Here is a 22,174-nt window from a genome sequence, read left to right as displayed (position 1 = left end):
TCAATCTGAACCCCAGAGACAAAGAAAAAAACAGGTGCCACAAATAGTTAAAATAACAGAGTGATAGAGGACACTGGGGGGAGGGGTGGGGAAGGAGAGTGAAAGGTAGAGAAAGTCCAAGCGATGGTGAAATAGAGAGTGGCACTCAGGAAGAGGTCAGTGCAGAGCGGCTCAGTGTGAGGAGGTGTTAGACAAACACTTCAGAGGATACTTACAGGCATGAACGCATAGGAACTGCGGTAAGTTCAGAAAATAAGTTCTCTTCTTTTTGTCTTTAGTATAATTATCATTCAAAAGCATAGTTTTAATGAAACAGATGTATCCTGGTATTCTAAGGATGTACTGAAGTGTGAATATAAGAATCCTGTTTAACAGTCTTTAGATATCCATTCAGTGTAAAATGTGGACCCTTTAAATTTTCAGCCCCAACATTTGTAAGACTTAATTACATTACTGATACTTGTTTTAGCAGCCATGATGGTAAGGTGATGTGGTAGCCAGGCATTAAGGTTTAATATCCCCTTTCCACTGAGACACTTTACTCCTTAAGTCCAACCCCATCACCTAAAATGAAAAAGCATTTCAATGAGGGTTTTGTGAAATCAATAGCAGACTCAGTCTATAGAGCAACATGTGACACCAACGAGTCGCGGTGTGGGCTGGCACGAGATGAAGATGGCTATGAAAGGGTCGGAGGTGGCTGCTCTTAAATTCACAAGCATCATAGTTTGTGCTGTTTTACTCAGACAAGGAGCACCTGAGAAGACAGGTGAGTAGGCCACCAAAACATGCTACCAAATCCACTTTTTTATGTATTTGGTTACTATCTGTTTATTACACAATCTCTGATGCTATTTTATAGGAGGTGGCAAGGAAGACCAGAAATACGCCATTCTGAAGGAGATCATTTCAGAGTGGAGTAAAGGAGGTGGTGCAAATCCACAGAGAGCTCCCACTGAGACAAACACCAAGGATCAGTCTGTGCCCACTTGGATGAGGAATATCGTGGGGGGCTTAAAAACGCTTGGTCTACTTCCCAGCAGGAATATGCCTTCTTTAAACAAGCCAATTAACAGACATCGTCTCTCTGGCTTCCTCTACAACATCTCCATGTACCTTCAGGAGATGGGTGCTGAGTTGGAGGAGGAGCCGGCAGAGCCAGACGAGGAGCAGCTTTGGGAGAAAGTGCTGCATTATTTCCTGCAGTCTGAAGGAAACGCTGCCCAGAATCAGTGGAACGGCCGGGTACCACCCCGGCCCAGCGTTAGAGTGCAGGACTGGTTTCTGTCCCTCAGAGGTAGCCCACACTGGGACTGGCTCCTAGGCCTGCTGCAGAGCCTCATCACTCTATCAGAGCGTCAGTCTCACAGGCCCTTCTTGACTTTCATAGCTCAAAACTGGAGGACAGTGAGTGCTGTGCTGGAAGCTGCTCTTCAGGCTCTCGTCAGCGGGACCTACGGTCAGGCCAGTGCAGGCCTACAAAGCTTCATCTGTGCACTGAAGGGTCGCACTGACTGTGCCTTTAGTGTCAGCTGGCTTCAGCAGCTGCTGCAGTTCCTAGAAACACGCAGCTGGAAGCCTGTGGTTAGTTTGCACCCAGCAGGGGAAGCTGCTGAACACAGCAAGGGCTCGAATGCATTCGGACGTTTAAAGCCCTTCAGCTTGCCCCCTGAGGCCATGAGACAGAATGGGTTGTACGGAAATGCATCCGTGGATGAAATGGTAGCCACCGAGACGGAGGCAAACTCCATGCAAAGCTTGCTGCTGCAGGCTTTGTCACGTTCGGGTGGAGGCGAGCGAGGAGGCAATTTGGCACAGAAAAATTTAGCTCTCGTGCAGAGTTTGGATGGGCTGAGGAGGGGCCTCCTGCACAGGGTGGGCAGTTCTGTCTATGGCAACCTGAGGGAGAAAGTATCAAGAGTCACAATGGCGCTGCTTGATGACGTCAGCAGCCTGGTGGATATGCCACAGCCCAAAACCCGGAGCCGGTGCTCCGCTGGTGAGTATTTATATGAGATTTGGTCTAAAGTTGTTCTCACAATTAGAAGAAATAAAAAACAGGAGTTAAATTTATCTGATGTGGTTAGAAATCTTTGTTTTTTGCATTTAAACACAAACTAACATCAGAATCTTTTCATAATTTCATAATTAAATAAGGTCACACACCCTCTTCCTGTAGTTTCCATAAAAAGTGCTCGTTCAGAAAACAATTTTAACCCAGAGAAACCCCCCAGGGAGAGGACGGTGACAGTGAATGACACTGCTTTAAAAACGCTATAATCATCCTGGCCAGTGAGGGCATCTGTTAATCCTCCCATTGATGTCAGTAACTTTATATGTTGGGCATTGTTAGCCGAGCTGCAGTGTTACATCATCCATGGTTGTGTACTGCAGAAGCTTCCAGCTGCTTTTCCACTGCTTATTCACTTTGATTTCCAAATAATATTTCCTTTCTTATCGGTCTTCTTGAAGGCGACCTACGACAGCTCATCTTATGGTAAGATATATTAGAAATATAAATGACTACGTTTTTGATTTAATTTGATATATTTTGCATTAAATATCTAGCAAAACAAAACAGACATTGTTCTGTCTGTGGATTTGTAGGGGAATAAGGCACAACGTGATGTGGAACACTCAAGCTTTGGGTGTAAGCTCCCGGGGCCTCCCGAGCTCCCTCCCATTCCTGTCCTGCCCTTCCACTGAAGGAGATGAGCCAAGATCACCAAAATCACCAGCTCAGTCAACCCCAAAAGCCACTCCCGCTGCACGTAAAGCCTCCAACATAAAGCTTCACATTGAACCATTAACTGCACTTAACAGCCAGTCACAAACAGAGACTAAAGAGAGCACCGGTCAGCAGAAGGAGATGGAGTACTCCACCTCTACAGAAATCCTGGAGGCCGCATGTAATGAATCCATCCCAGGCTTGACCGGCGTCTCTAACTTCACTGTATTCCTCTATTGTAAACTGTTTGAAGGTGAGAATGGGTCAGTTAACCCTGCAATGGATCAGATGGAGCTCGACCTGCATGCTACGTGCTCTGATGCAGCCTGGTACCTGTCTGCTGCAGAGGAGGACTTCCTCTGGGTCCATGTCTGCAGCGAGTTCTTTGCCCATGAATTTAACAATACAGTGTGTGCCAACTCATCTTTCTGGCTGCAGAGAGCACATCAGGTAATGGATTACTTTTTAGATGAGTGAGCACAAGTGTCTTCTTGGAATTCAGCTTAGCAAGGAATACAAATTTGAGTTTTGGTTGCCTTTTTTTTTAATCTTAGCATACAGTCATGTGAAAAAATTAGGACATGCTGTGAAAGCCTGCAAGCATGTTTGGTCATATGGAAATTTAATATTCATTTTAACAATAGTGGGAGGTTCAAATGATAAAACGAAACAATTATAACTGAAGAAAACACATTTTAATGTAAAATGCAATACTTGAGTTAGGACACCGCTGCATTAATTCACATTAAAAATGGCCAAGGATTCGCTCACAGGCGAATCACATCAGTCGCACATGATTAAAACATCCTTACTCAGCATTTTAAAGGAGGCTTGCCCTGTTTAAACCTAAGACGCTGAGTTTGGTGTGCTCCTGACCATTGAAGTGAGAGTGAACACTATCATGAGATCAAAAGAGCTGTCTCAGGTCTTCAGATAGAAGATTGCAGCAGCTTATGAGTTTGGGAAGGGATTTGGAAAGATCTCAAAAGAATTTGAGGTCAGCGATTCCTTCCCAAAAATAGTCTACAAGTGGAGGACATTGACACAGGTCTGGCTGTCTGAGCAAGTTCACCCCGAGAGCAGAGTGCAAGATGCTAAAAGAAGTCTCCAAAACAATGTCTTCAGGCTGTTGCAACTTCTGATGTAAAATGCATGCCTCTACAATCAGAAATCAGACTGCACATGTTTAACTTGCATGGGAGAGGCCAGAGAGAACAAAGACTAGGACTTCTGGGATAATGGGCTGTACATGCAAATAATTCCTCAAAAATCTCACAGCTGAAGGAATTCTGCTGGATTGGAGGAAACCTTCCTCAGACCATGTCAGAGACTGATGGACGGCTACAAGAAGCATCACTGATGCTATTTCTAACAAAGGGGGTAACACTAGCTATTAGGGGGTTGGGTGTCCTAATGGTTTTCACAGTTAGAATACAAACTTTTGTTAATATCGTTTGTTTAATTAATACATTTAATATTTGTTGTTTATGTGCAATTAAATCTTTTGTTTCCAGAGTTAAGTCAAAACAAGATTCTTAATAAAGAACTGAATATTCTGTGGGTTGACTAATTTATTTTGTGCTGTTTCAGGCTGCAGTGACAAAGGACTATCATTTTTTTAACCAGACGAGCATAGATGAGCTGTGTGTGCAGCTTTCAGATGAGTCAATGTGGAATACAGGACTCAGTGAGAACTGTCTGGCTCAGTTGGGCGGCAGGTCTCTCAGTGCTCAGGCTTTCAGACACTGCTTTCTACCCAACAACTCAGTCCTGATCTCATCTCTGTGTGGCACTGACTCGCACCAGTCCTTGCCAGAGGGGAGGTGGGCTGCAGCATACTGTTCCAAAATACACAATGTCTCCCATGATGACACCACTTTGAAGACTTGTCAGTACAGAGAGTGGCCTGTGCAACATTTCACTAACTTCACCCTCCTGGAGCTCTGTGTGCAGACACGTGGACTGAGAGAGTACATTTGTCTGAATGCCACACTCTACTATCAGCTTTTAAGAACAAACCCTCAGTTTGCTGATATCTGTGCTGATCTGCTGGCTGAACAGGAAGACAGGAAGTGCTTCCTCCAGAGGTTTTTTGACATGCTTCCAGCACCTTATGACTTTGACACATCACAGCTGTGCGTGGACCCGGCACCACTGCTGATGGATGTCCTGCACAAGCTGAGCGTGTGTGAGGTCGAGATGGGAGAGCGTGAGGGTTTTTTAGTGGCGCTGGGATATGTGCTGCGAGTCTTAGATTTTATGGTGGGTCTCTCTTCGGGGCTGGACGAGGGAGAAAGAGAGGCAAGGCAGGGTCTGGGTCAGGCTATTCTCCTCTCCAGTCTCATCGACAACACATCCTGGTCCGCACTGCGGCCGGAAGCCTCCACGAGCGTTCTCCACACTGTGGGAGTGTTCCTACGCAGAGAGCAGAATGCCACACTAAAGGAGGACCTGCTGAGCTGCTTCAGTGTAAGATGCAGTTACTAACAGACATATTTGTTTAACAGACACACAATAAGTAAATAACCTGTTACTCCTGTTACATCAGCCTGTCCTCTGGGACCTCATCCAGCGTGATGACAACTCATCTGCTCTCAAGGTTCTGCTGCAGGTACTGAGCGTGTGCAGATTTACCCACATATAACACCTCACACATAGACACACTGAGAGTTACATTCAACTGAATCGCCCACCAGGAGTACCTCCAGATGCCAAGAGACAGCATTCGTACTCTAGTGATGTCGGCTGAGAAGGATGCAGTCAAGAGATTTCTCTCCCACATGCATCGAAGCTGGGATCAGCTTCAGGTTGAAACCAGCCAGGTTTGTTCTTCAACTTTTTGTACTTAAATATGTTTATTACTAAAGCTTCCTCTGTGTAAGAAGCTAATTAGCTGGATAAATACACATAAATGAGCCCTTGTTGATTTCACTCAGTAAAACCATTCATCACAGAGTAAGGAGATGGAGAAGAATTGTAATGTGTTTTCTTTCATATGCATTTCTTTTGATTGGTGGTTATTACAGTAGGTTGCACTGTGTTGCTTCTGCTTTATTTGGATTCACGTCATGGTCCATGCATAGTTAAAGAGTGCCAAATTGAATCCACGTCCATTCCTGTCCGGCGTTTTGTTTTCTCTGTCAGGCCTCTCAAAAAGAGTTGCAGGCCATGGAAACAATGACAGCAGCTTTCATCCACAAGTTCCCGCGAGTGACCCCAGAGCTGTTTGTGGACCTTTCTCAGTTCATTCCCTTTATGTCTGTCTCTGACATAATGAGCTTCCCAGCCTCCCTCATCGTCAATGACAGCGTGTGAGTTGTGGGCCAAACGTGGTCATAGTTAATGTAAAACTTCTCAATGTGACACTAACAGCTTCTGCAATGCTCTTCAGATTGACAGCCATCCGTGACCACAGCTCGGGGATGAAGTCCCTGCAGAAAAAGGCCTTTGTAAAAAGACTCCTGCAGTCTAGCGTGGTGGGTGATGTCCCTACATGGCCACCATACTTTCTCAGCTCCATCCTCCCACTTCTGCCTTACCTCCCAGTCAGTCATTTTCAGCAGCTGACATCACAGCAGGTTTGAGGGCATTTCTCTGATTGACATATTCTTACATGACTTTATCTCTTTTCATTAATGAATACCTACATGAATAAATGCTTCCATACACCAATCAATACCAACACGTATGTGAGGTTTTAGAGAAAAGTGTTCTCCACCGCCACTATTAAAGACCTACTTTACCACCATGAAACTTTCTTTTCACTCTGCATGCTTTTTTCGTCATTGTAATCCTCTCGGTCAGCTTGCTCCTTTGGTGGAGTTACTTGGCAATGGCAGTCTGGATGGAGTAAGGGGGCGCCATGTGCTGCGGACCCTCTTCAGTAGGAAGATAAATGTGACTGGTGACAACATAATGAGGTGGGATCCAGATACCTTAAACTTATCCAAACTTATCCATGTCTAGAGTATTGTGCAAAAGTCTTGAGCCACCATTTCTTTAAATTTTGCTTCCGAGGAGTCAGACTTTCTTTCAAAATTTCTGAGTAGTCTAGACCAATAGAGCAATAGTTTTTCTTTTTCTTTGGACATTGGCTGCTTTTTCACTCATTTTCAGACCAGTTCTGTATGTGATCAACCACTTAACACCAGCCTGTGAGTCACTCAGATATACCTGTTTAGGTGCTGCAAAAACATATAATTTATTCCCATTTTGTAGTTGAATCTTTGAAGAAAACAAAAGATAATACAGTTTGACAAGCATGGTCCGTCAGCTGATCCGTCTGCTGTTCACCGAAACCTCATCAGAATTAGACTCAGTGGAAGGGTGACTGCCATTCTTAAGAAAAGGGAAAAAGGGAGAAAAGGCAGAGGTATGCCTCAAGGACTGGACTGAAAATGAGTGGCAACATGTTGAAATCCTCATCACTATGTACAGAGGAGGTTAGGAGAGATAGTCTGAAGCCATCTGTAAAACACGGTGGAGGCTCTGTCATGGTTTGGGCTGCGTTCCAGCCAGTGGTGATGAAGATCCTGTCAAAACTGATGGAAATATAAAAACTAACATCTAATTTTTATCCACCATCAAATAGCATATAGAAAGCATCTGATTGGCATTTTTAAATGTTATTGTTATTTTTTTTTCCAGAATGACAACAATCCCATACACACTGTTAGTTCAGTAAAAGCAAATGGAAAAAAACACACACAATGGATCACTATCAGTCATGGATTGGCCTCCCCAGACTGAAGCAGTCAACATGACTGAAGCATGCTTAAATAAACTGATGCCCCTATTTCCAATTTCCTGTGCCAACTGTAAAGAAATTAGGTATGTTTAAAGACTTTTGCACAATAATATTTCTTTGGTATTGTTTTTGCAAAGGAAGTTAACATGAATCTGGGGTCCATAGTTGTAGCTTAGAGGGCCCACAGCAATTTTCTTTTTTCCCAGAAAGTCAAGCTGATGATGATTAATAACAATAGTGAATCTCATTTTAATCAGACGCAATGCAACATATGTTATCTTTATTGTGCTGTAGTTTATTCATTCTGTAAGGATCTCTGTATTTAGCTGTGATTTATTTCATAATTGAACCCTTCATTTTGAAGTCTATTACAAAAAGCATTATGCCATTGAACTTAATGTTAAATCAAGTGATCAGAAAAGTGAATGAGTGCCTTTTGCAGATTAGGAGTCCTTGCGTGCTACATGGATCCATCCGACTTGGGCTCATATCTTCAGGACTCTGCTGTAGCCTCTGCTCTCTGGCAGCAGCTGTCTCAGTGCATATCCAAGGGCTTTGTCAGTGCCGGTGGCAGGGTGAGGGGCATGGGACAACTTCAGGTTACAGTCTCAAGTATGTTTTCATGGCATGTCTGACTAACTCTGTTTCACTGTGTCTTATGAATAGCTGTCTTCTTGGTTAATACCAGCAGTTCAGACCCTGAATGTCAGCAGCATGGCTCCTCTGGAGCTGTCTGCTCTCAGTGGTCTGCTTCCCCAGTTGGGAGCTTCTTTTCTGCTGTCACTCCCCTCAGATCAACTGCTGGAAGTCCTGTCACAGCCAGGATTACACACATATTCCCCAGCACAGGTCAGCAGGGAATTATTTCTCTTGTCATGCTTATCTTCTTCCTCCCCAAGTGTCACTGTAAATGTATAAATTTGAGTTGCATTTCGACAAAGTTTCCGATTTGTCAGGACAACTTCTAGTTGTTTTTATAAGGTGATGTGAAGCGTGTAGCAGTGGACCCCCCCTTTTCAGAGAAATGAAATGCTAACCTTTACTGAAATATGTAATGCCAGGGATTTTTGGCATAAATGTAAGTCTACTATTAATTTGCATATAACTAATGAAAAGCAGGGAATAAACAGAGATGAAATATGTGTCCTGTGTGAACTTTCTTAAAATGTGGGTGTCTTGTTGGCAGACTTATTTTTTAATGCTCTTTGCAGGCATTTAAAATGTTATCCAAGATTTTGAAGGACACCAACGTAAGTGAAAATTTTAAAAATATTTGTGCTGAATTCCGTCCAGCTGCACTCTCACCTCTGAGTTTTTCTCCTCCCGCCAGCTCACCATGGAAAACCTGTGCCGACTGAAGCCGTTACACTCCGGTCTCTCCCCTGCTGTGCTCAGAGACCTCCAGTGGGCTGAGATCAGTGAAGCTGTCCACTGCCAGTGCTGGAGAACATTGCTAACTGAGCTTAAGCCTGGCCATAGAGCCATGCTATACAATGCAATGCAGGAGGTGACGGAGCTTTGTTTCTTCTCCTCTGCTTCTTCTCACTTTTCAAATCTTATGGTTTATTATTTCCCCTCTGGTGCCGCATTGAGTAAAAAAGACATTTGAGCAGGTTGTGACAAATTAGATTCAATAAAGCATAAATTCACATTTCTTATTGTGGTTCTGTTTCAGCAGGCTCTGCACAGAGACACAAGGAACACCACTCTGCAGCTAAACTGTCTTTTACCATTTGTCCCTCTGAGGGAGCTGATGCAGACCATGAGTGCTGAAATCATTTCAAGAAGCATCAGCGTGTACAGGGACATAGACTGGTCGCCACACCAGGTGCACCCTTTTACTTTAATCCCTTTTTTTGCGTGCTGTTTAACATCACATTCATATAACAACAATAGCTCTTTTACAAAAGAAGAAACTGTTAGCAGCTTCAGTTTTCGCCCCCATTAATCTGCAACTCATAGGATATGCTTCAGGAGGCCCTTTCAGGATATTAATACTCCATTCACATCAGCTGCCATCAAGCTAATTAGTTTGGATGTTGTACAATGATGTGGAGGAGTACAGCATGAATTAATAATTGGCTACCTTAAAGGGGTTTTGTCACAGCCAAAATTGTTTTAGCCTGCTTTCACCACCTATTCTCAGCCCAACAAGACTTCAGTCAAACAAATGAAGTTCCTTTTCTCTCATTATCTTCCCTGATATGTGCAGTAATTGGACTGATCATTGGGTCAGTGTTAAACCTTAAATTTCCTCTTAAAAACAGTACTAAATGTTTATATGAGCATTATGAATTAAACACTTGTCAAAGTGATCTTAAATTTCACCTAAAACCAATACTGCTGCATATATATAGTATAGAGACATTTATGATTTCTGGGGCTGATGCCAGCAGAGTGTGGTTGTTTATGCTGGTTTATTATGAGGATCACTCTACAGATTAAAGTGAATCTACAGTGATAAAATCTTGACTGTTCTACACATACTGCTGGCTGTTTGCTCCAATTCACATTTCCTCTAAGCTGGTAGCATAATTTCTCTTTTACTTTGCCATGTTTACAGTTGCCCTTAGCTGTAGTGGAGAAAAATACCATCAACAGGAGGCAGAGCATCTGTGCTCATATTAGTCAGTCTCACATGAAGGAGGAAACTATCGTGAAGGACTGAGTGTCATATACAGTCTCCTTCTATTATGACGTGCTACATGGAAAAAAAAGGATAGAATGGCAACTGAGCTGAAGTCACGTTTCTGGTTAAACAACGTGATGACACTATTTCTGAACTAACCTGCAATATGATTTTCATATTGTACAATATACAGATGATATCTCTGGTTAACCAGCGTCTGCTGATAAATATCCTCCAACCAGTGTGTGTGCATATAGAGTGGCTAAAATAAAAATTGAACACCAATTTTCTAAGTATATTTCTAGAGGTTCTATTGATGTGACATTTTCAGCAAACGTCTGTAACAACCCATCCAATTCACACATGTAAAGAAGTCAAACTATAGATGTCCATAAATTATGTTATGTGTACAAATGGCAATACTAAAGTATATAAGGGACCAATTGTTCATCACCGTTTAGGGAATTGATTTTTATTTTCCTGTTGGGGCTAAAAAAACTTGCCTTATTGTAATATCTGGAAACTGGTTTGAGTTTCTTTCTTGATTTTAAAGAAACGCACAGTCAAAATGCTGACTCATGCTGTTCCTTTTCTTTACAGACTCAGTTTCTATTCAGTAAGATCCATGAATTTCTAAACATTACCAGCAAGTCAGTGAGGTAGGTTTCACCCCAGCCAAAGCACTGATTTAATAATTCATTTAATATTTTGATTGCAAGCTAAAATAAAAACACAACAGAAACATCTGAAGTTTCATTTTCAGTCAGACATCCGCTTAGAAGACAGTCTAAATAATGACTTCTTTCTCACTCATAGAGATCTGGGTCATATCGCTGGTGGAATGAGCTGTGACTTTCTGAAGCTCTGGACCAATGATACAGATTTTGTAGAGCTGCTTCAGTTTGTTAGTGAGCTGCCTGGAGGCACAAGACCTGCTCTGGTGAGGAATGTGAGCCATAAAAATTTATGTTTCCATGAAAATGCATTTTTTCCCTGTACTAACAAGTTCAGATATGCCACCAGCGAAAATGTATCATAGAGGAACTGAGAAGACAACCTAAACTCGACCTCAATATTTTGAGTTCTGCGTTTTCTGCAACATTGCCGTAAATATCACCTCCTTATATTTGTATTTTACTCTTTTTTTCTGAATAAATGTTTTACTGTTTCTCTTGGGTGACTGCATTTACACCCATGCTCTGCTCTTTTCCAGGGTGACCATGATAGAGAGACTCTCTAATACATCCCTCAGAGCCATTTTGGACCACATTCAAGCACAGTTTGCTGATTTTCTCAGACTGCCACATTATAAACAGACCAATTTAGCCGAGAAGGCCTTAACTGAGCTGGTAAAACACCCAAAATAACAGCTTATCATGCAAGATGGGCACAAGTTAACACATGTTTTAGCACATTTTAGACTCTCTGTTGCTGTAGGAAGTAAACTTTATCAAGCTCAAATACCAAATTCTGCAAATTCCCAAAGTAATAAAATTCTAAACCATTATAATGAGAATTCAGAGCAAACCGAAAAGAAGAAGAGCATTTTCTCGATGAGTTAAATCAGGGCTTCAGTTAGTGTTTGTGTGTCGTGTATTTGATTTGTTTTAACTCATTAATTTTGCAGAAAGAACATTTGTGTGTTCAGGCTTTTCAAGCAGGCGGTTGTAGTATTTAGAGAAAAACAGATGGAGAAAGTGCTTCAGAACATAACCCGCCTTTATCCTCTCAGCAGCTTTTCACACAAGTGAAGTCATTTCAGTGTGAAATCCTGGTAATCCGGGACGTCTCTCTCTGTATGTCGTGCTCCGCAGGGCTCTTCTCTGTCTGAGGGGCAGATTGATGGCACCGCTCTGGATACCCTCGGACCTTTGCTGCCTTTCTTAGACAGGGACAGTTTGGCTCTGGTGGACAGACGAGCGGTGGCTCTGCGGCTGGAGGAGATGAGAAATTTCTGCCTTCCTAAAGAGGCTCTGAGGGATATCAGTGCTCTGCTCACCCAGAAAGAACTGTTTGGGTAAAGCAACACATGTGTAGGAGTTTTAACACCTCAAGATAAGAATTTAAATATTGTTATTATTATTATTTTGGATTTACACAAACAAGCAGCATAAGCACCGAAAAATGAATTAATTAGAAAAAAAAGGTCACACCATGAAAAACTTAAATCGAAAATATATCAAACAGCACTGTGGAAGTCATGAAATGTAAGCCTGTAAAAATATATGTAAAGAAATCAAGCCCACCACATCATTTTTTAAATTTATCATATCTTTTATAAGTTGAAATATACTGACATAAAGGTCACGACTGCAGGATCAGCACACTCTCTTTTAGTTTCACTCCATCTTTTCTCTTCTCCTAACCTATCGCAAGTAACTGGGCACTAGTCTCATAAATATCTGTCTGTACATCATACAGACAGATATCGTACAGACAATTTATGTGATAGTTCAATCTGGACCGCAATAGTGCTGCTGCCCAGTGCTGTAGCAAATCGGATATTTCACACACAAATAATGCACCAGCTTGGTTGTCTGAATCATTTTTGTACATTTTAGCCCCAACTGATCTCAAGTGACCCTGAAACCAGTACATACAATAATAACCTGTTACAAAATACCACCTCCAATTCAATTCAGTTTCGTTCATAGAGCACTAAATCACAACGAGAGTCGCCTGAAGTGGTGTTATAGCGACCCTACATTAATACAGAGACGACGCCCTCTAAGCAAGCGCATGGTGACAGCGGGAAGGAAAAACTCCCTTTTAACAGGAAGACACCTCCAGCAGAACCAGGTTCAGGGAGGTGCAGCCATCTGTTACACATAGCTGGGGGGCAGGGGAGGGGGACAAGACAAAAGACACTGTGGAAGAGAAACAGAGACAGATAATAACTAATGGTTAAATACAGTCTGCAGTCTGTCAAGCTGAGGATTATTCCGAGTGAAATGAAATGAGTGGTCTCATTATGTGGCCTCAACTTTTAACAATTTGCAAAACAAAGCTTCTTGGTCCAAAATACAGTAAAATATACTAATCGTCTTACACTGACCTGCAAACTTTGTCTTTCAGACACAATCCACATCCATTTGTGGAGAGTAGAATAATGGTGTAAAATACAAGCCCATTTGGGAAATCCCAGCACTGCTCCTGCACTAACACGTGGATTGTCACAATTCGGAGGATTAGGACCCAAATGTAAACTCAGGAGACGAGCAAGATTTAACAACTGTCAGTCGTTTAATGAGGCTGGGTGTAGAAGTCCCACACAGCAATACAAAATCCACAAAGGCACAAAGAGAATCACACAGGGCTTGATAACTGGTTAAAAAGACACTGAGACGAAGAACCAAGGAATGACAGGACTATATATACTCAAACACACACTGAGGGCTAGAGTCACAGCTGGAGAAACAACATGTAGATGAAACTAATTATGATTAAAGTGCAGGGAGAGAGCGACTTACAAAATAAAACAGGAAGTAAGAAATAATAACTGAACCTCTGTGGATGCAGAGACAGGAACATTAAGCAAACAAAACATACTAACAGAACACATACTCAGAACATGAGAGGAACAGACTTACAGACTTACTTGATAAACATCACTAAGACCCCGAAACGCTAAAAAAAGAATATAAATCAAATCCCAGACAATAAACACAACTCCTAAATTTCAAAGAACTAATAAAACCCCGGCTCCACAACCCAGGATAATAAGAGATTTCCCACTTTAAGCAGCAGTAATGAATACCTATTCTTGTTTTCCAGAGAGCCATCCAAGTGGCAAATTGGAGATGTAGAACATTTGGGTCGACTGGTGTTTGCTCTCTCAACGAAGCAGATTAACTCCATTCCACTGGTAAGCAGCAAAAATCATTCAAATAACTACATTTATTTTACTTTCACTGGCTTTCTTGGAGAGATTTTGACCTGCAGGAATTCATAATAAGGGTTTCTGCTGTACAGTCAGTGCTGAATAAAGACACTGTGGAGCAGGTCCTGGTGGGTCAAAGGCGCTGGGAAGACAGCATTACTGGTGGCGTGTGCATTACCCAGTGTATTGACCAGCATCGCCAGAGACAGCAGACTCAGAGCCTCATTCGGGGCATTGTGAAAGCACGGAGTCGGAGGGCAAAAAGTTCAGTAAATGTTTCTTTAAGTGCATGCTCTGTTTAACGCATTTTACATAGCTCTGTTAACCAGAACATATAAATGCCACCTTTTAGCATCTTTTCACTGAATCCGCATGTGTGGGTTTTTTCTTTCTTGAGCAGTGCCGGTTCCAAGCTGTGCAGACATTAGAGGGACATATCCTTCAGCTTGGACATCCACTCAGCTCAGCCGAATGTCACAGGAGGAGCTGAAACAGTGCGTAGAGGTGTTTGGTCAGGATTCTTTGCTGAGCTCAGAGCAGCGCCGGTCACTGTGGGTGAAACTCAGACAGGTCAGTTAAACTCCACTTACAGGACCATCCCCCACAGCACTCAAATTGTCCTCCTCTTTATATTTCTCTGTATATATCATCCCTTAAGATTGCTTCAGGGTCTGTCAGAGCGGGGCTCTTCTGTCTCTCCTTCATGTTTAGATTTTGACCCCATGAGGTGGATCTAAAACAAAAGTGGTAGCAATATATGTTCCAAAAGTGTGATCAAAAATCTATAAGAGGTGCTAAAGAATTAAAATAATTGTGAGATATAGAGAAAAAAAAATAGACTGTTGTGTCTTAGCTAAAAAAAACCCCATTCAATCCAGTTGTTGAGTCCAGTCAGAGAGCTGAGTGAAGATCAGGTGCTGGAGCTGGGCTCACTGGTGACTGAAATGCGAGAGAAGGACCTGCAAGACACTAAACTCTCTAATCCAGGTGTTTTGGCACATCTGGGCACACTGACAGACTGGAGCCCTAAAAAGGTGAGCTATTTTAAAAAATTATTTATTAATTTATTCTCTAAAACAGATGGGTGACAAATTAAAGTAAAACCAGCCTAAACTGTTGGCACTGAATCTATAAGCATGTGAAGTTTTAAAGAAGGGTTTGAACCGGGTTCTTCTGTGTTTTGAAGTTTGAAAATAAAGTCCAAATCTCCCATAGGGATGCAAATGGGTTCAGATGTAGAGACTCTGGGCTCTATTGCCCGATTCATGTCTTTTGCAAAGTCTTCAAATGATTTAGTGTCTGCCACCAGGATCATTTATTTCATTATGGGATAAAGATAGTCACTCAGACCATGGGTATGCAGACCATGTCAGCATACCCAGTGCATAAGATTCACTGACTGCATTGTTGAAGGCTTTTCCTTTGAATTTGACCCCCAAATTTATGAAAATAAGTTGCAGAATCAAAACTTGAGTGTGTTAATATGAAAATTTGTGGTTTCTGTCTGACTTTTCAGATGAGAGCAGTGATTTTGAATGTGCTGCGGAAACGCAAACTTAAAGTGGAGCAGTTAACAGTTGTTGATCTGGCAGCGTTTGGCCATCTGATCTGTGGTCTGCATCCCTCTGAGATAAAAAAACTGAGCCCCTACAACTTCAGGTCAGTGATATAAATTGCTTACCCACACTACATGCACTTAGCTCTAGCTCTAGCTACAACAGAAACATGTAAAAGCAAGAAGGAGGAAACACAGCGATCCAACTTTATAAACAAATTATCCAGCATATGTACGGGAACAATCACAAACTGACAGATGTCAAACATAGCTATCAGCTTAGTTTGACATGATGGGGGAAAAAAATATCTGTCAAATAATGCTACTCTCACAATCTGTCAAAGTAATAGCTCATAATGAAACTCCCTCCTGCTGCAAAACAAAACTATCTGCTGTGGTTTTATGAATAAAAGAGCTGATATCACATGAACCTGCTAGCAGATGCTAACCAACAGCAGGCGGGAGCACGATTCTGAGCAAAACAAAGCCAGTGAAAACGTTTTCTATCCTCAGAGGAGGAATAAAATCTTGAATCTTTCCCCCCAAACTGCAGTATGGCTGTTGTGTTCCTGCGGGAGACATCCCTGCCATGCACAGAGCAGCAGATGGAGGCATTGACAAGCTGTTTGTCCAGACCACAGGCCTTTGGTCCAGTTAATACTTGGGGACCAGAAGTTTTCACTGAAATTGGGACGTTGGCAGGTATAGTAGAGCATAATATCCCTTGGGTGTAAACTCTTTTTGATTAACTTTTTTAAAAATTGTTTCTTTTTAAAGAGGAAATGATAGCTCTTGGATGGATAGGTACAATTAAAAGTATCCCTGAGGGTACAGGCTCGGAAGTAAGAGGAAATGTTTCTCTACACTCCTCCTGTGATGTGACATGAGAAACATTAATTATCTCACTATAGCGCTCCTCTCTCTCTCTCTCCCTCTATGTCCAGCGGGCCTGCCAGACATGGTGCTGTCAGCCCTGCTACAAGAACAAGTGGGGGGAATCACCCCTGAAGCTATCGCCCTGATATCACCAAAAAAGATGGCAGTGAGTTTCATCACTTGTTTTAAAGCCGATTTTTAGCTCCATAATTTTATTCTTAGATCCAGTAGAGTAGCTTTGCATGATTCACAGATTAAAATAATCCTTATGTTTTTTATTCTGGCCCTTGGTGAAGCAAGCAGTCTTAGGTCATTTCCCTTTAAGTCAGCTCTCTTCTGATTGAGTGCCCTCTGCAAACAGAAGGTCTGCAGAGCAGGTGGGCAGTGATTTCCTTGCTTACAGCTGGAGACATCTATGTATCTGAGACAATCATTTTAAGGACATGCATAGCCAAGAGCTCTCTCTTTTTCACATGACTACATATTCAGTCATTCTCTTTTATCTTTTTGAAAATGATGAAAAACATTTTTTTAAGCTTGTGATTTTCATCAAATGAATATTAAATAAGTAAATATCATAAATAATGCACTAAATTACAGTGGGCCTCAAAAGGGTTTGTCTGTGATTTTTAATTGGACAGATAAACAGAACAGGATAGTTTTTTTTTGCTGTAATACACATAATATAACATTTTATTTATATACAAATTACTGAACTCGCCATAAAAATGTGCAACTCTGGAAATAACTGAGAAATGTCAAATCAAAGAAAACCTGATGCCATGTAATGTCTGCATTCCTGGAAATGAAAAATATATATTTTTTTGTGTTGGGTGTGCGCCTGACAGGTGGTGTTTAGTGCAGTTCAGTTGTCATGGTTGAGTGTGGAGCAGGCGTGGGCTGTCACTGAGGAGCAGTGGGCAGAGCTGGACAAGGAACAGAGACATGCTGTTGGATTAGCTCAATACGAAGGAGATGTTCTGCTGGAGCTGAGAGGTGGGTGTCTTTAGAAACAATACAACTGATAACCTCCCCCATATTTAGTCTGTTAAAGCCACTCTGCATGATACTTGTTTCTGATAAGCACTGAATAAGATTTGTGTTTTTGTTCATGATGTATTCTGTTCTCCTTCTTCCACAGGAAGAAACTTGGCTCCAGCAGCCCTGAACAAAGACATCTTCACTTTATGCTCACTGGCTTTGCACCTCTTCTTGTGGCAACTTATTTAAAAGACTGGAAGAACATTTAATTGTCCCTTTGACCTGGTATCATCATATTTGTACTTCAAATAAATAATTTGAACTGTTCTGTTTCGTCTGCGTGCTATTCCTTTAACTTGCATTGCTCTTGATTGTGCTTGGCTGCACATGTTTCTCTCTTATGCGGGTTGTCAGCTTGGCAGAATATAAATGAGTTTATGTAGGTGTTTTGTCTGTAATGTTCTTTTGTTAGAACAATCTCGCTGCAATAATTAATGTTTGACAGAGGATAAGACTTTCAGAAATTTGAGATATTTCATTAATACACCGTGGTCTATACACTCATCAGACAATTTATTAGGCTCTGTATGCTGCTACTGGGTTGGACTTGCTGCAAATCTGTTGGTTGCACATCCATGATCTGAATCTCCTGTTTCATCACATCCTAAATGTGCTCTACTGAATAGAGATCTGGTCACTGTGGAGGCCATTTGAGTACAGTGAACTCTTGCCATGTTCAAGAAAGCACTTTGAGATGATTTGAGCTTTGTGACATGGCCCAAAGCAGCCATTAGACGATGGATAAACTGCAGTCATAAAGGGGTAAGCCTGTGGTGTTTACACAATGCTCAGCTAGAACTATGGAACCTAAAGTGAGCCAAGAAAATTTTCACCACACCATTACCGCGTCACCAGCAGCCTGAACAGTTGACACAAGGCAGATTCGTTCAATGCGTTCATGCTATTTACTCCAAATTCTTACCCTACCATCTGAATAATGCAGCAGAAATCAGTACTCATTGTACCAGGCAATGTTTTTCACATCTTCTATTGTCTAGTTTCAGTGAGCCGGTGTACATTTGCAGTCTTAGTTTTCGCATCTTAGCTGACAGGATTGGCATGTGGTGTGGTCTTCTGCTGCTGAAACCAATGTGTGCTCTTCTGCACTCATTTGAGTTACACATGGATTATACTTCCGCATCAGATCTACGTCATAACTTAGGCCATAACCGCAACTTCATTTTAACCCTACACCGCAACCTTCTATGTAACCTGACGTGCACCTCCTGAGAAATGTAACTACACGTCGGGTCAAGGCATTCCACAACAGTCTGAATGGCGTGGAAGGTTGCGCGCAGGGGTAAAAGGAGTTTTTCGGTTACTACATAAATTAGGGCGTAGATTTCACACAGAAGTCAAAATCAAGCTTTACTGTTGCCTTCCTATCAACTCAAAGCAGTCTGACCTCTGACCTCTTACATCAACAAGGCCTTTTCACCCAAAGAACTGCTGATCTGCTGGATATTTTGTGTGTGGGAAAAATTCCAGTAGATCAGCAGTTTCTGAAATACTCGGACGACCCTGTCTGACACCAACAACCACGCCACATTCAAAGCTTTCTTCTCAATTCTGATGTTCAGTTTCAACTTCACTTTGATCATGTCTATATGCCTTTTCAGTTGAAAAAACAGGAAACAAAGCCAAAAAAACAAGACACATGAAAAAACTAACTTTCAAAGTAAAAGAGGCTGTCACCACAAATAGGTAATAGCTAACGCTGAGAATTAAGACTGAAAGAAAACATGATAACAAAGAAAGTGGAACACAGAAGGCACAAGAAGTGGAAACCACAGGGACCACGACAGAGATGAAGCCTGCAGACTCTGCCCACCATGATTCTCTTCCCCTATCAATTACCCCGACTATAGCTGCATAATAATAGATTCTCAATCCTGTCAGAATGCTGGCTGCTTCTCAAAAGGTAGCAAGGCACAACTGCACACTATAACACGGGCACTGTGTCAGTGAAAATAGAGCTTTCAGTGCGCTTAAAAGATTTTTACCCCCCTACAGCAGGATTTCATTTCATTTTATGAAATGCTGCATATTTGATGGAAGAATCCTTCAATACCGCAGGATATGGCCTTTGAGTGTGCCCAGCTTACCGTCTCTGGACAAAAATGCAATCACGTCATTTATGAATCTTGTATAAGCTTTGCAAGACAAACTCAATTTCTTTCATTTCTCTAAACAAACAACAAAAAACAAACAAACAAACAAATACTCTAAAATCTGCAGAATATGTTATTGTTTTAACTTATCAATAAAAATAAATAAGTTAAAAAGAGATAAGGGATAAAAATGAACATTTCTGTTTTTTTATTGTATTACTGAACTGATCACTTTCAGTAAGTCAGTAATTAAAAGATGTAGCCTCAGTTAGCCATTGCTACAACCTTTTAGCTGTCATGATTTGAGACTTTAAAGTCTAAAACTGCAAATTGTCTGAATATTCACTTCAGTGTGTTAACTTTTAGGAGTGGGTGTGAATGTGAAGTGTGAGTGTCTGTGTTGCCTGTGATGACATGATGATCTCTCTGGGTTTTACCCCTCTTTTTGCCCTGAGTCAGCTGTGACAGGCCCCCAGTGAGCTGAATAAGCACTCATGGAAAATGGGTAGTCAAGGAAACAGGTTTGAGCGGAGGCACCGTTGAATAGTTTAAACTATGCAACAGTTTAACATTTGATGAATGCAATAGCATTTGAAGTGTTTGCTCCATAGACTGTTGCAGGTGGCCTCACTAAATTATTGAAGGATGCTGATAGAAAGAGGCAAGTGAGAAACTGAACCTAGAGCCCCAAGTTCACTGCTTATCATTTGGTTTCTGATTTAAGAAATGGGCCTGCCCATCGGGACCTGGAGTAGGTTTAAAATCCTGCTTTATGCTGGAGGTTGTTTAATAAACTGGGTCCTATATAATCTGAAAAATAGTTAATAATTTTTCTTGATATTATGTTAATTTTTTTCCATTATTTTTGAGGTAGTGTGTTAATTTATTAAAATGCTCCATTAGACAGTTGACAGAAAATGTAGTGAGAGAGATGAATTAATGACATGCAACCCTGGTGCTGAGTTTGTCCCCATATGGAAGGGAACCAGGCACTGGCTTCAGGGGCAGCCCACATGGTGCATGCATCTAATTAGAGTTGGGTTAAATCTGACACAGAAAAGCAGGGACTAGTCAGTATTATTAACATATGAGTTTTCCATCCATTCATTTACTTCCACTTATCTGGTTCAGGGTTAGGTTGGAGCCTACCCCAGCTATCATGGAAAGAGAGGCGGGGTACTCCCTAGCCAAGTCGCCAGTCTGTCCCAAGGCTGACCCACAGAGACAGACAACACACTCACATTCACACCTACAGCCAATTTAGAATCACCAGTTAACCCAACATGCATGTCTTTGCACTGTGGGGAAAGCTGGGGTACACGGAGATCCTCCTACGGTGAGGCGATAGGGGTCCTCCTTGGTCTAAGCCAGTCACCTGCATGCTTTGAGGCAAACCCAGGTGTGCTTTGAGATTCTGTGTAAATGTAAATTTACTATACTGGTATACATCAAAGGGATTGATTGTGAAGAATTTAAACAGAATCAAAGTCCTTTACACTGGAAGGTAATCAGGAGAAAAACCCAATAATCCAACAACTCCGTATGAGATAGCCCCTGTGAAAGTGGCAAGGAAAAACTCCCTTTCAAAAGGAAAAGACCTTGGACAGGACCAGGCTCTGGGAGTGGAAGCATCATGAGATAAAACAAACAAACAAACAAACAAACAAACAAACAAACAAACAAACAAACAAACTATTAGAGTTTGTGTGGAGAAAACTGTAACAAAGGAAATTATAGCCATCAGGCTTGGACCAGATGCTGCAAATGTGCTTTTTAAAACGCAGTGAACCTGTTTCAGATAACATATAGGTTGTTTTCCACATATGCCAAAAGGTCATAATCTGCACCGTGACATAAAATATGTTTTGTTTTTTTTTACCAACCATTTAAAGGTTAAGGAAGCTGGTAAATTAATAGGCCCAACAGCAGTTTTCTCAACTACAGTAAGCTTTATTGGCATACAGTCACGCACACGTAACAGATTGGCCTCCACTGCGTGTTTTTCACTATAATAAATGACCCCTCTAGGAATCAATAGCGTGTTTGGCAACTGCCGGACACAGCCTCTGTGTCGGCATGAGGGTGCGACGCCGCCTGTGGCCGGCAGGTGGGGCTGTAGCAGCGCCGCAGCTCGGTAGTTTTCCTCTAACGTCTCCGCTACATTCACGGCCGTGACGTATTTCCTGGGGCTTGTACGGACCACTCAGCCACACACCGGAGGGTTATCATGACTATTTATAACCAGCAGTTCGCTGTTATCAGTTTTTTTGCGGTTTCGTCGCGTCGTCGTCGGTTCTAACACCGCGGTGTGAGGCACCAATAAGCCGTGTGGAGCAGGATGTAAACGGCAGCTGGTAAGTTGAGCCGTCGGTAAGTTTCCTGTCTGCTTTAGCTTGTGTCGTTACTTGTTTGGGCTGCCAAGTTTACCGAGCCCTCGGTGTCAGGACCACCGGGTCCGTGACACAGGGCAGAACCGGACGACGTGTTGATGTTTTCTTTTTGTTATCCTGTCAGTTTGTGGGTGTCTGCTTGAAAAGGGGGGAGACCTCTCGCCTATACATACACACACATGCCGAGCTGACGTCGACTGCGCCGCGTCCGGTTTCT

The 22,174-nt window shown here is 42.1% G+C and overlaps 2 protein-coding genes across 2 annotated transcripts in view; both read left to right on the top strand.

The window, feature by feature from the left end:
* The first annotated feature begins 626 nt into the window (after window positions 1-626).
* On the top strand, window positions 627-17,682 carry LOC146678580 (stereocilin). The gene is made up of 29 exons (XM_085411104.1): window positions 627-769; window positions 863-1,999; window positions 2,473-2,497; window positions 2,608-3,178; window positions 4,319-5,197; window positions 5,277-5,339; window positions 5,425-5,550; window positions 5,873-6,039; window positions 6,120-6,306; window positions 6,533-6,648; window positions 7,918-8,050; window positions 8,142-8,324; window positions 8,687-8,725; window positions 8,806-8,982; window positions 9,154-9,303; window positions 10,705-10,763; window positions 10,921-11,044; window positions 11,128-11,210; window positions 11,318-11,453; window positions 11,919-12,121; window positions 13,879-13,969; window positions 14,077-14,248; window positions 14,385-14,554; window positions 14,863-15,018; window positions 15,501-15,643; window positions 16,093-16,241; window positions 16,484-16,581; window positions 17,264-17,411; window positions 17,557-17,682. The coding sequence occupies exons 1-29, from the start codon at window positions 670-672 to the stop codon at window positions 17,643-17,645; spliced, it is 5,874 nt and encodes a 1,957-aa protein (XP_085267230.1). The 5' UTR covers window positions 627-669; the 3' UTR covers window positions 17,646-17,682.
* Window positions 17,683-21,731: 4,049 nt separating this feature from the next.
* Window positions 21,732-22,174, top strand: part of furina (furin (paired basic amino acid cleaving enzyme) a) — an 87,484-nt gene continuing 87,041 nt past the window's right edge. Inside the window, exon 1 of the mRNA XM_085401103.1 lies at window positions 21,732-21,921. The gene's annotated coding sequence lies outside the window, so the exon portion shown is untranslated. The remainder of the gene's footprint in view (window positions 21,922-22,174) is intronic.

Source organism: Rhamphochromis longiceps, linkage group LG1 (genome assembly GCF_057381845.1).
Source record: "Rhamphochromis longiceps isolate RC_006_pf linkage group LG1, R_longiceps_female_GT1.1, whole genome shotgun sequence".
NCBI lineage: Eukaryota > Metazoa > Chordata > Actinopteri > Cichliformes > Cichlidae > Rhamphochromis > Rhamphochromis longiceps.
This window is presented reverse-complemented; position numbering and strand designations above follow the sequence as displayed.

Coding starts and splice junctions, on each gene's coding strand:
- LOC146678580 (XM_085411104.1), top strand. CDS start 670: ATGAAGATGGCTATGAAAGGGTCGGAGGTGGCTGCTCTTAAATTCACA. Junction 5,551..5,872: donor TTCAGGTTGAAACCAGCCAG/GTTTGTTCTTCA, acceptor TTTCTCTGTCAG/GCCTCTCAAAAAGAGTTGCA. Junction 13,970..14,076: donor AGATTAACTCCATTCCACTG/GTAAGCAGCAAA, acceptor TCTGCTGTACAG/TCAGTGCTGAATAAAGACAC.